The sequence below is a fragment of the Ochotona princeps genome, chromosome 8 (assembly GCF_030435755.1).
Source record: "Ochotona princeps isolate mOchPri1 chromosome 8, mOchPri1.hap1, whole genome shotgun sequence".
Lineage (NCBI taxonomy): Eukaryota > Metazoa > Chordata > Mammalia > Lagomorpha > Ochotonidae > Ochotona > Ochotona princeps.
Genome location: NC_080839.1, coordinates 39,690,013 through 39,702,381, shown reverse-complemented (window position 1 = coordinate 39,702,381; position 12,369 = coordinate 39,690,013). Strand labels below are relative to the sequence as shown.

The window sequence follows — 12,369 nt, the reverse complement described above, 5'->3', positions numbered from 1 at the left end:
TTTCGTGAAGTGTCTGCCAATTTCCCGTGCCCATTTCTTGAGTAGTTTGTTTGTTCTGGTGTTTTGATTTCTCTGGAGATCTTTGTATATTCTGGAGATTAGCCCCCTATCACCTATGTAGTGTGCAAAGATCTTCTCCCATTCTGTGGGTTGCTTTTTTACTTTGTTTGATTGTTTCCCTTGCTGTACAGAAGCTTCTTAGTTTGATGAAGTCCCATTTGTTTATTTTGGTCATGACTGCTAGTGCTTTTGGAGTCCTTTTTAGGAAGTCAGGGCCTACACCTAAGTCTTGGAGTGTGTTTCCAACATTTTCTTCCAAGAGTTTGAAGGTTTCTGGATGTAGGTTTAGATCTTTTATCCATTTAGATCTGATCTTAGTGTATGGTGATAGATATGGGTCTATCTTTTTGTTTCTGCAGGGTATCAACCAGTTGTCCCAACAGCATTTATTGAACAGACCTTCCCATTTGCTTGGATTGTCGTTTGTCTTTTTGTCAAAGATTAATTGGCTGTATTTGTGTGGGTTTCCTTCTGTTGTTTCTATTCTGTTCCACTGATCTTCCTCTCTATCTTTGTGCCAGTACCACGCTGTTTTGATTACCACTGCCCTATAGTATGTCCAGAGATCCGGTACTGTGATTCCCCCTATTAAGTTCCTATTCTTCAGAATGGTTTTGGCTATTCGCACCACCCCAACTCTTAAGCTAACCAGCGGGACTTGTATTTCCACAGGATTGGGCCCACTTATGCCCTGCAGAGTCTACCCCCTGACCTGGTTCTCTTGTGTGCTGCTTAGTGTCATGACCCTGCCTAATGTGACCCGTCCCCAGCTCCGTTACTCAGCCAGGTACTGGGATTCAGCCCTACCAGACAGGCCCCCAGCCACAGCTTTTGTTTGGGCTGGTATGTGGCAGTCAGCAATGTTTTGCACTAACAGCCCATTTCGGGGCTCCCATGTGGGTTTGTGAATCATTCTGACCCATACAGATCTTACAGACTCTCCCCTCCAAACCACCAGGTTCCAGTCCCCTTGCTTACCCGCAAGTGCAGTGACCCCGTCACTGGGAGTTACACAGGATTCATTCCTCACTTATACACACAGTGGCCTTATCCATGGATGTCCCTAGCCAGCAATTACATACCCCAAAGACCCTAGAGTTCGCCGCTGGCAAGCCCAGTACTTGCTCACTGTGTGGCAGCAGTGCCCGTGGCCAGGGCTGCAAGCATTGAGTCCAACCTGGTTCAGGTACCCCTAGTAGCCACCATGCTGGTGGAAGCTCCCTCCACCTCATGAATTAATGTATAGTTTAGTAGAATGCAGCAGTTCAGCTGACCAGCCCTGGACTTTGTTGGGAGGGTCTTTATTACTGCTTCAATCTTAGTTGTTGCTCCATTAAGGTTTTCTGTGTCGTCATGATTCAATTTAGGAAGACTGTGTAGGTGAAAAATCTGATTTCTTCTGTATTTTCCAATTTGTTGGTTTATAACTATAGTGACTCCTGGTAATTCTTTGTATATCTATGGTGTGTTATCTCAGATGGGTTGATGTTAGTTCTTAGGTATGTGTAAGAACACCATAGTAAGACCATTTGATCCTGAGCTTATTTTGTTGGGAAACATTTTTGGTTATTGATGCAGTCTCATCGCTTACCACTGGTGTGTTTGGTTTTTCTGTTCTCCTGGTTCAATTCTGATAAGCTCTATGTCAGAAACTTAGCCACTGCAAGGCTGTCTGCATTGCTGGTGTGGAGGCAGCTCTTTCTGATAATCAGTCCCCAGTGATCTCGTGTGCTTTCATGGAGTCTGTTGTAATATTTCCTTCCCCATCTGATTTTGAGCCTTCTCTCTTGTCTCTTAAAGATTTTATTTGGAAGTCAGAATTACAGAGAGTGAGAGGGAGAAGGAGGAGAGACAGATTTTTCCATCCACTAATTCCCTCTCCAAATGGCCACTCTGCTGGAGATGGACCTGTTGAAAGCCAGGAGCCTGGAGCCTCTGCAGAGACTCGAGCATTCGGGCCGTCCTCTGCTGCTTCCTCGGGCACATTAGCAGGGAACTGGAATACAAGTGGAAGCAGCCAGGACTCAAGCCAGTGTCACAGGTGGCAGCTTAACCCAATATGCCACAGTGCCAGCCCTGTCTCGAAGTGGTTTAGGTCAAAGTGTTGTTTTTTTTTTAAGCCAACTTTTCATTACATTCATCTTTTAAATTATTTCCTTTGTATGTATTTTTTCTTTATATGTATTTATTGCATTTCACTTTATAACATTGTTTCATAGGCTCTGATGTTCCCCCATCCGCTCCCCCGTGGTGGATTGCTCCACCTTATTGCAGTATTACAGTTCAAACCCAGTCTTGTTTCTTTCATTGCAAGCATGTACCGTGCATAGAGTCCAGCATCTTATTCTAATTTCTTTCTTTCTCCTAGTTAAGGGTTTGGCTTGTTTTTATCCTTGGGGTTCATTGTTGTTTGAGAAGTATTTTTTGAGTTGATGCTGTTGCTATAAGCTTTCTTTTAGTATTGATTTTGATATGTTGTAGTTATATTTTGTCTCAAACTTTAAAGTTATCTTTTTTGTCTCAAACTTTAAAGTCATCCTTTGACTTCTTTAGTGATTTATTATTGTTTTTCTGGAAGCATGCTGTTCACGCTACATAACTTCCAACATTTCTTTTGTTACTGATTTCTAACTTTTTTCCATTGTGGTTAGAAAAGACACATGATACAATTCTGATTTTTCTGAATTTATTGAGACTTGTTTTGTGGTCAGGCCTAATCTATGGCCTATCCTAGAGAATGTTCCATGTGCTGATGAAGGAATGTGTATCAGCTGTGGGATGGAATGTTCTCTAAATGTGAAGCCGATTTTGTCTGCCACGAAGTTTAACTCTGAAGGGTTTTTTTTTGTGTGTGTGTGTGGTGGTGGGAAGGCGCACATCTGGACGATCTGTCCTTAAGGAAAGTGAGATGAAGTTCTCAACTATTACTGTGTTGGTGCTTGTCTGTCCTTTCACAGCTAAACATGCTTGCTTTATAAAACGGTGATCCAGCATTGTGTGCGTATACATTTACAGTCGATCCTGTTGACCTGCTTATTTATATAGTAACCTTGCTGTTTTTCAACTTTTGTCCTGAAGCATATGTTTTATCTGACAGAGTATAGTTCTGCTTGCTCTCAGCTTTTCTTTATGATATCTTTTTCCATTCTTTTACTTACAGTCTGTGATCATCTTTACTGAGGAAGTGAATTTCTTACAGCCAACATATTATTGTACCTTGGGAGTTTTAAAAATTCATTTAGCTAGTCTGTATTTTTTTTTTTTTTTTTTTTGCTTATGAACTTGTAGCTGGCAGAGTGACAGAGTGACAAGGAGGTATCTTCAATGTTCGCAGTAGCCGGAGCTGGCCAGGATGGAGTCCGGGTCCTGGAAGCCCACTCCACTCTCTTGTCTGAGTGGCCGAGGCCCACGCCCCGAGCCGGGATCTGCAGGAAGCTGGATGTGGGCTTCCAGAGCACCATCAGGCCCATTCCAAGCCAGTGGCTTTCTAAAGTTTCTTCCCACCCTGGTTCCTGCGTGTGGGGACTCCAATCCCTCAGCTTCTGGGTGAAATTCAAGTCTCAGGAGAGGGGTCACCCAAGCTATTGGGGCGCGTGGCAGAGCTGTTGCCCCTCGTTGACCAGATGCTGCTGCCCCATCAGGCTACTGCCTCCTCCCACCTGTGATTTGCTGTAGCATTTGTTCCCATCAAATGCACTGTCCCCTATGCACTGCACTTCTCCTAGGATAAGCTCCAAAAAGGTACCCAGAGATAATGACATCTCAACGAAGGGCTGTCTGTAAGGCTGAGAAGTGAAAACACAGCTGAGGCCTAGACTTCTGGTTCTCACATGATCTGTTCTCTACTTCTTCCTTGCTACTAGAATCTTGTCCACGTTCTCTCAAAAGTATATCAAGGAACCAGTGTGATATCCTAGTGGCTAAATCCTCACTGGGGTTCCCTATGGGTGCTGGTTCATGTCCTGGCTGCTCCACTTCCCTTCCAGCTCCATGCTTGTGGCCTGGGAAAGCAGTAGAGATGTCCCAAAGCCTTGGGACTCTGAACCCATGTGGGAGACCCAGAACAAGCTCCTGGCTCCTGGCTCTGGATTGGCTCAGCTCCAGCGGTTGCGGCTACTTGGGGAGTGAACCAGCAGATGGATCTTTCCTCTGTTTCTTTTTCTCTCTGAATCTGCCTTTCCAATAAAAGTAAATAAACCTTCCCCCCCCCCCCCAAAGAAAAAGAATATCAAGGCTTGGGCTGTCAGATGTTGAATTCTTTTGAAACATCATTTGGGTGGCAGAGAGAGAAGATGGCCAAGCGCTCACATCCCCTGGAGCTGGGAACTCTGGGTCTTTTATTTGAGCCATCACTATCTCTCAAGGTCTGCTTTAGCAGGTGGCTAGAATGGGGAGAATTGGGATTCAAACCCAGGCACTCAGATATGCGCTGCAGCCATCTTAGCTGCTTCATGCTCTAAGCACCAGGCTAACTATTTGCCCCTAGAATCCTCTAATTCTCCATTAAAAAAAAAAAAAGATTTATTTATTTATTCTTTTATTGGAAAGGCAGATAAACAGAGAGGAGGAGACACAGAAAGGAAGATCTTCCGTCCGATGGTTCACTCCCGAAGTGGCTGCAGCGGCTGGAGCTCAGCCAATCCGAAGCCAGGAGCTCTTCCAGGTCTCCCACGCGGGTGCAGGGTCCCAAAGCATTGGGCTGTCCTCGACTGCTTTCCCAGGCCACAAGCAGGGAGCTGGATGGGAAGCGGGGGCCGCCAGTATTAGAACTGGCACCCATATGGGATCTGGGCATGTGCAAGGTGAGGACTTTAACCACTACCCTACCACGCAGGGCCCTAATTCTCCATTTTTAAATACCTCCCACCCTCTACTGCCACAAGCAAAGGTATTTCTCAGGCTTGTTAGCAGCTAGATGAGATGTTGTTACCAACTCTGGCCAGTAGACAGACTGTAACTGGAAATAGTGTGGATGCCTTATGGGCTGGTCCTTGGCACCTCTTCACGTGGCATATAGGCATGATGGGTAACACTTCAACAGCCCCTTTGGATCAGCAGGTAAAAACCACATGCTGAGAAAGGCAGAGCAGAGAGCAAAACCCCCAGGCTCTAAGGGGTTTGGGAAGCTCCTGGCTGCCCCGGACTGACGTCTTGTAGAGAAATGACCCTCTGCTCTGTAATCCACTGTCGGCAGCTGACATGGATGTACAACAGCATTACCGCATATATCCCTAAGAAAAGCCATTTCCAGTTAAACAGACAACCCTTCTTATTGCGCAACACTTTCCAACTTCAGAGATGCCTAACTGTGACAGTTACGACGTGAAATGCAGTATTTGGAATTTTTGTTAGTCATAACCAAGACTGAGCTTAACTGATTCAGGAAACATGAGGGGATGAGATGACAGGTTCTCAATAAGGAGCACAGTCATACAGAGGGAAGAACAAGTTTCTCTAGTAACACATGACTCATGGAGATAGTAGTGACATAGCTCAGGCGAGTTGGCGCCTGTGCTTCCCACTGCGGCTCGCAGTAACCCAGAGAATGACATGTGGCTTTGAGAGCTAGTTCCCATCCATGCACCAGGTCACTTCCCAAAGGCCCACAATAGCAGGGCTGAAGCTGGCTGCCACAGCAGGGATCCAGTGGCTCGAGTCATCAACTTCCACCACCTTCCTGAGTCCACATTACTTGGCAGCCGGAGCAGAGAGAGGAGCTGGACATTGATGCAGGCACTCTAATGTGGGGCACGTCATTGCAACTGACACCTTAAGCATCAGGCCACAAGGTCACTTCCTATTCCCGAGCAATTTTTTTTTTTTTCAAAATGTCATTTAAAATGCAAAGTTTCAGAAAGAGTGAAAAAGCAAGCGAGCGAGCGAGCCAGAGAGCACTTTCATCAGCTGGTTCCCTCCCTAAATGGCTCCATGGGCTGGGGAAAGGCCAGTCTGAAGCCATGAGCCAGGAGCTTTTTCCAGATCTCTCCTATGTGTGCAGGAGCCCAAGCACTTAGAACATCCTCCACTGCCTCCTGAGCCATTTGCAGGGAGCTTGATTAGAACTGGAGCAGCTGGAATTTTTACAGGTGCCCATATAGGATGCCAGTACTGCAGGTGGAGGATTAGCGTGATATGCCACAGTACAGTCCCAATAAGCAGATTTTAAGATGTAAAGGACACAGCTGATGGTTAAGCTAGCATGTAATTTGGCCTGCAGGTTTTCCCCTCCCCAGCACTGCAGGGACTTCCTGGCGACAGGAAAGGCACTGGGGAGATGCTGGAAGCAGCAGGACAAGCATGCAGCTGCCAAGCTCTCCCGCAGCTGAGGCTCCAGGGCAGCATTCAGGACCCTTATGCCGCCGGCCACTGTGGCTGGCCTGGTCTGGTGCAGAGGTGAGCATTTTCAGGGCGCTCCCTTAAAGTACTGTAACCTATAATACCCCACCATCAATACAGTTGTTATTAAAACATCAAAAACCAGCAGGAAAAAAGGGAGGTCTCTGCCTTTTCCAAGAAAAGTTTAAGACGAAGGAAGCATCTATTCTCTGAACTGAAGCTGGGCCACTTCATCATTTAAATTATTGCATTCTGAGTGCACCTGGGGGGCTGGCATGTTGGCTCAACAGACTAATACCCGACTTGTAATGTCCAGCATCTGATATCAGTTTGTATCCGTGCCTGTGGCTTGGGAAAGCAGCAGAAGTTGGTCCAAGTCCTTGGGCCCTGGCACCCATGTGGGAGAATCACGAGAAGCTCCTGGCTCCCAGCTTCAGATCAGCTCAGCCTTGGCTGCTGCAGCCATTTGGGAAGTGAACTGACAGATGGAAGATCTGTTTCTCCTGTCGAATTGGTCTTAAAAAGTGCCCTTTCCTTCTGTGACTGTTTCTTGGACCTCCGGGAGCCCCTCCAGGGGGTCCTGACGCTGTGCTCTGTTCACCACGGACTATTCTCACACAGGACAAGCTTCTTACATGGATGACTTACTGCTGTGGGGTAGGCAGTGTCTGTCTCATTCTTAGAATCTTATGGGGCAGAAAAGTTAACTTTCCCACAGCTATTATGTGGGTTTACTACAGTTTAGTTGTAATGAGCTGTAGAGGTGGCCCATTAAGCTGAAATATGAAGTTCTGTTGTAGATTATCTTACTTTCTTCCATCCAGAAAACTTACTAGACACTCACTGGAAGCTTGGACTTGTCAGAAAAAGGATAGAAGGAAAAAACTTGGGATGGCAGAAGGCAGAATGAACTGCACTACTGCTTCAGGCCAAGCAACATCACATCTGGGCAAGTGTTCCGGTAGCCCCTGCAACAGGCTGGCCCCGGGAATACTCCCCCAGCCCAGGAGGGTGGAAGGCGGCCAGGCTGCCAGCCCGCCAGCCCGTCCCTTAGGAAACATCAATGGTTCTCTGAGAGTCAAGCAGTTGCTGTCAGCTGGTTCCCTCCCCAAAGGCCTGCTGTGGCTCCTGGCTGCAGTGGAAGACAGGAGCTGAGCCCTCAGTCCAGGCCTCTAACGTGATTGCAGGAACCCGGCTATTTGCGACACCATCTGCCACCTCCTAGTGCGTGCATCAGTGGGCAGTTGGAGTCGTGAGCAGAAGGACAGGATGGGCAGCCCAACCAGTGACTTAATCGTGAGGCTAAACACCTGGCCTATTGATGTGCAGGAGTATCTAATACATTGTAGAATTTTTTATTAACTTTCTGCTTATCTTAATTTCATACATATGTATGTGTGTGTATATATGAAAGGTTTATTAGAAAAGCAGAGAGAGAGGGAGCTTTATCTTCTAGCTGCTTCACTCCCCAAATGGCTCCAACAGCCAATTCAGTCGAAACCAGGAACTAAATCCTGGCCTCCTCATGGGTGGCAGAGGCAGAAGTACGGGGCTTTCATTGCTCTTCCAGGTAGATTAGCAGAAAGCAGGATCAGGACTGGAACAGGCACTCTGCCATGGCATTCTGGCAACACAGGAGCCTTAGCCTACACTGTGGAACACTGGCCACCTTATATGTAGCTTCTCACAAAGGAAAAAATCCTACAAATCCCTACTTTACTTTGCCAGTATTCTGATAAAGATATGTTACAATGAATTATAGGAGCTTCTTTAGATTGTAAATATTTCTGGTTTCTACAGGGTATGTGCCCTAGCAAATCATTTCTCTTGGGCTAGAATACATTTGATGTGAAGTTTTATTCAGTATTAAACTCTCTGTATTTTGATATTTAAGTGAGAATGTCAAGACAAAGTTTCTTTTAAATTATTTTATTTTTGTAAGCTAAAAGGAAATTTACACACTGAAATCTCAGAAGACTCCGGGCATGCACATTAACCTTGGAAGAGGTTCTTCTACATGTCTCTCTTTTTTTCCATAGGAATTTCCCCAAACATTTAAAACCCATAGTTTTTTTTTACTGTATTTACAGCCTAAACCATAGCAATCTATGATTATGTCATTTTACACTGTGCAAAATCGTCAAAAAATAGTGGTACAATAGAACAAAAAATCGGCAACAAGTAAATTTCATTTTAAGACATTCATATAATTTGGTCCTTCTCCAAATCAAACTAATGTAAAACAGACAGAATCCTGTTTAACCCTCTCCAATCAACTTCCAACAAGATCCATGTCCTTAACTAGGGTAATCGTTGAAGTACCTTACAAAAGGTCAAACAATATGCCAGACTGACAGGATTAGAAAAGAGCCCCAAAACGCTAACAAAAACCAGATCTGGAACAAACCCATCACACGCAAAAACTAAAGGGAAAAAATTTAAACAGACTTTGGGGCATACTGATGATAGCAAAATCATTCAACGTAAGATAGGAAAATTGAAGAGGACAGTCAATGCAGTTTGAAAGGACTGAGGGGTTTCATAGACAATGGAGATGCTTTTACATTTTTATTTCAAAAGGTTTGTAAGAAGGACACCACCAGTGTATTTCACAAAGACATAAATGTATACACCCCAGCAACACAAAAAGAATAAATCTTCAAAAATGTTCACCCCCAATTATTTACATTTTCTTCTAATATAAATTTAGGACTTCAGTATGTAAATAAATATACATTACTATGTATACCTTTCTAGTGCGGCTTACCAACAAATCAGCTGAATTTGATTTTTTTTTAATTGCAGCAAGTATGCTTTAGATGGTAGCGGGGCTGGAGGACAGAGGAGCACTGCCATCAGCCCTCAGTCCGCCTTTTCCCGGGAGCCTGTGGAGGGCGTCAGGGTGGCTGGGAACATCAACACCTTGGCATGCATGAAGGTCAGGTCGGGAAGGCTCGCGATCACCTTGAGAGCTTCTGCACTTAAGTGCTCTTCTCTTTTCGGTTTCCTATTGGCAGAAGTAAGAAGTGTTAATGTGACTTTGCTGTCGCTCAAGTGGAAAGCGATCTCTCCTGTCCAGGCAGGCAGTTAGCAGTCTGGGCGGTGGAGGGGGGGATCTGCCCCTCCTCTGGCTCCTCCAGCACAATGTACTACTTCCCTGTTGCAGGAATCTCATGCTAGAAGCCGATGCTCAGAGCAACATTTTCCTGTCTCCTTGTCACAGCCAGCTGTGTCCCGACACAGCTCACAGCTCTGCTTCAGGCAGAAGCCTCTACCCAGGAATAAATTCAGAATGTTACTAAGCAGAAACAGGAAGCCGATATCCTAGTCACCTTCCATCCAGGATTTCCTCCTCAGCCCTATGTCAGACTACCCAAGTCTCTACCACCTCTGACATGTCTGGCGCAGGCTGTGCATGTGATGTTAACCCCAGGCTGGCCTCATCTCCAATGAGAATCTCAAGAGTATTCAGCTCAAACACTAAGTCTTGGCCCTGTGTGGATGCACAAAGGCCCCAGCAGGCCCATGAGGCTTGTCTACTGGGGCTGAGGCTGTAGTCCAGCAAAAAGCGACCCCTACATCCTATGGCCTGGCCCATGACTGATCCTGACACTGGACCCCAGAATGAAAGTGAGTAGTTAGGGCCTAGCAATGGAAATTAAAAACAAAACAAACCCCTGGTGCCAGTTGGGGAACTAAGGAAAACGCCATATGAAACTCAAATGTGGCTCACGCTGAACCCATGATTATAATCCACACTATATCTCCTCAGCTATGAAATCTATTGAAGGAGTAGTTGTCGCCACAGAGAATGGACTGTAGACAAAGATACTTTTAAAGTGATTCTGGATAGCCCAAATCTTCCCTGCTGTAAAGGACAGCTGGCCTCTGTTAGAGGGGTACAGACTACCCTCAGAACAACAAGCGCAGGTGGGAGCAGGAAGTGTGAAGCGAGACAGGACAGACAGTGGATACCTCTATGTAAAACTAAGAATTTTCTGTTATCATTTTTGAGTCCAAGCTGCAATACAGATTTCATAGGGTGAATGAAAAAAAGAAAAATCCAACAACAGGGGAGGACCTGAGTTTATCAGTAGGCAGACAGCTGGAACTGGGGTTTCTTAGAAGGATGGAATACAATTCTCTTTTCCTGATTAAAATGTGTATTTTTTTTAACTGTACTTCATTGGTAACAAATCTATCAAGTAGCCTGTGAGTTGGAGGACTTGGATAGTTGATCATTCCACAATAAAATCAAATACCGTGTTGTCTCAGTGAAAAACTGTGATATGGACAAGGTTGGTCTCCACAGGTGGTTACTTTTACTTACTAACAAGGGAGCCAACCAGTTAGTGTCTCCTGAAGTGCTTTACCATCTGACATGTTCTAGCCAGAAAGTCCACCCTGAACTCAGCAGTCTTTAATATGTAATTTACAGGGAATTAGGTGAATAGAGAGCAGTAAATACTATCTGAAGAAAGCAAAGGGACAAACAGAGCTTAGGACACTGCATAAGGCAAATGGACTGTGTTTTTTTTTTTTTTAAATCATGCTAGTGTTCTTGCACAGGAAACAAAAAGGATGAAGAAGACAAGTTAGGTGAGAGGCACTGCAGAGGCCTACGAACCAGGTACAGCTGAATACAGGTTTGCACGGAGCAGAGAAGGGGTATTCCCGGGGAATTCTGAATTAGGCCTACCTGTTGGCGAGATGGTAACTCACTGACATCGCAGATGGAAGTCAGTGAAGTAGCAGGTTTGCCTCAGCATGGCTTATAAATCTCATTTTTGTTTACAAATTGGGGGGAGGGTGTCTTCAAGTGTTTATGGAAAATACATTTTAAAAAAAAAGGAACCAATTCTTAAATTTTTTTGGTATCAAAATAAATAGCTTGGTGTCACATGTCTGAACAGATCGAGTTTGAGGGACTTAGAAGCTTAAGGCATTGGTTGGAAGACGCCTCATCACGGTAATATGAATTCTGCTAAGAATTAACCAAGAACAAATCAAATTTCAGCAAAGCCTGGGCACAAGACTGGTGTAATCACCCATGTCTTAGAGTAGAGGGGATAATGTCTGGAAGAAAGCAGTTTAGAAATGGGTAACCTGTTGCAAAAGGGACTGAATTATGTTGAAGGTGAAGCCTGTAGCAGTGGCAGGCAGGCCATGCACGGCACTGTGCAAGGCCCTCAGTGGTCAGCTAGGGCAGGCACTTGGTGCCAGGGCTCTACTGCACCCGAGATGCCTGCATCTCCTACTGAATGCCTGGGTTTGAGGCTTGCCCACTGCCGTGCCAGCTAACATGCGTCCAAGCAGGATGAACGTAATGCCTCACATTGCTGGGCTCCTGCCACCCCTGTGGGAAACCCAGATTGAATTCTGGGCTCCTGGCTAAGGCCTGCCAAACTTCAGCTGTTGTAGGAATTTGGGATGTGAACCAATGAAATAAAGTTCCCTTACTTTCTCTGCCTTTTAAGTAATCTCTTTCTTAAAAAAAAAAAAGTGTGAGAGCAACAATGGCAATAACCAATTCAATGAGTTCAACTGGAAACTTAAAGTGGAGCAAACTTTCCACCTAAAGGATGCTAACAACTGCACAGACCAGAGATACCAATAAAAATTTTAAACTGGAATGAATTTTCTGAACCATTTTGTGGAAGAACTTGAAGATGAAATATGGCTTTACCAATATGATCCTGAAGAAAGATACACTCAAAGAACAATGGCTAACAGGTGGAAGTGATCCAGTCACAGCAAAAGTGGATGCAGCAGGTACAAAGTTTGGGAGGATGTTTAAGGAATTTTGCATGTTGATTTTTTTGGAGGACCAAAGAACAATAACATTTGTTTATCTATCAGGAGAGTGTTCTGAGAAAGTCAGTGAGCCTTCCCTGGGAAATGCCCTGGGAAAGCTTCCCTGGAGTGTCCTCTAATGAGCCAGTGTTCCTCTCTGTGCTTACCAAACAAGAACAC

General features: G+C 45.1%; 2 protein-coding genes across 5 annotated transcripts in view; one reads left to right on the top strand and one right to left on the bottom strand.

Annotated features, from left to right (window-relative positions):
• Positions 1-12,369, top strand: part of SERTAD2 (SERTA domain containing 2) — a 204,826-nt gene that overhangs the window by 184,706 nt on the left and 7,751 nt on the right. The window lies entirely within an intron of this gene.
• Positions 9,229-12,369, bottom strand: part of AFTPH (aftiphilin) — a 69,650-nt gene continuing 66,509 nt past the window's right edge. For all 3 annotated transcript variants that reach the window (XM_058667882.1, XM_058667881.1, XM_058667883.1), the window contains one exon: positions 9,229-9,403. In XM_058667882.1, the coding sequence (XP_058523865.1) occupies positions 9,259-9,403 (145 nt within the window). In that variant the 3' untranslated portion in view covers positions 9,229-9,258. The remainder of the gene's footprint in view (positions 9,404-12,369) is intronic.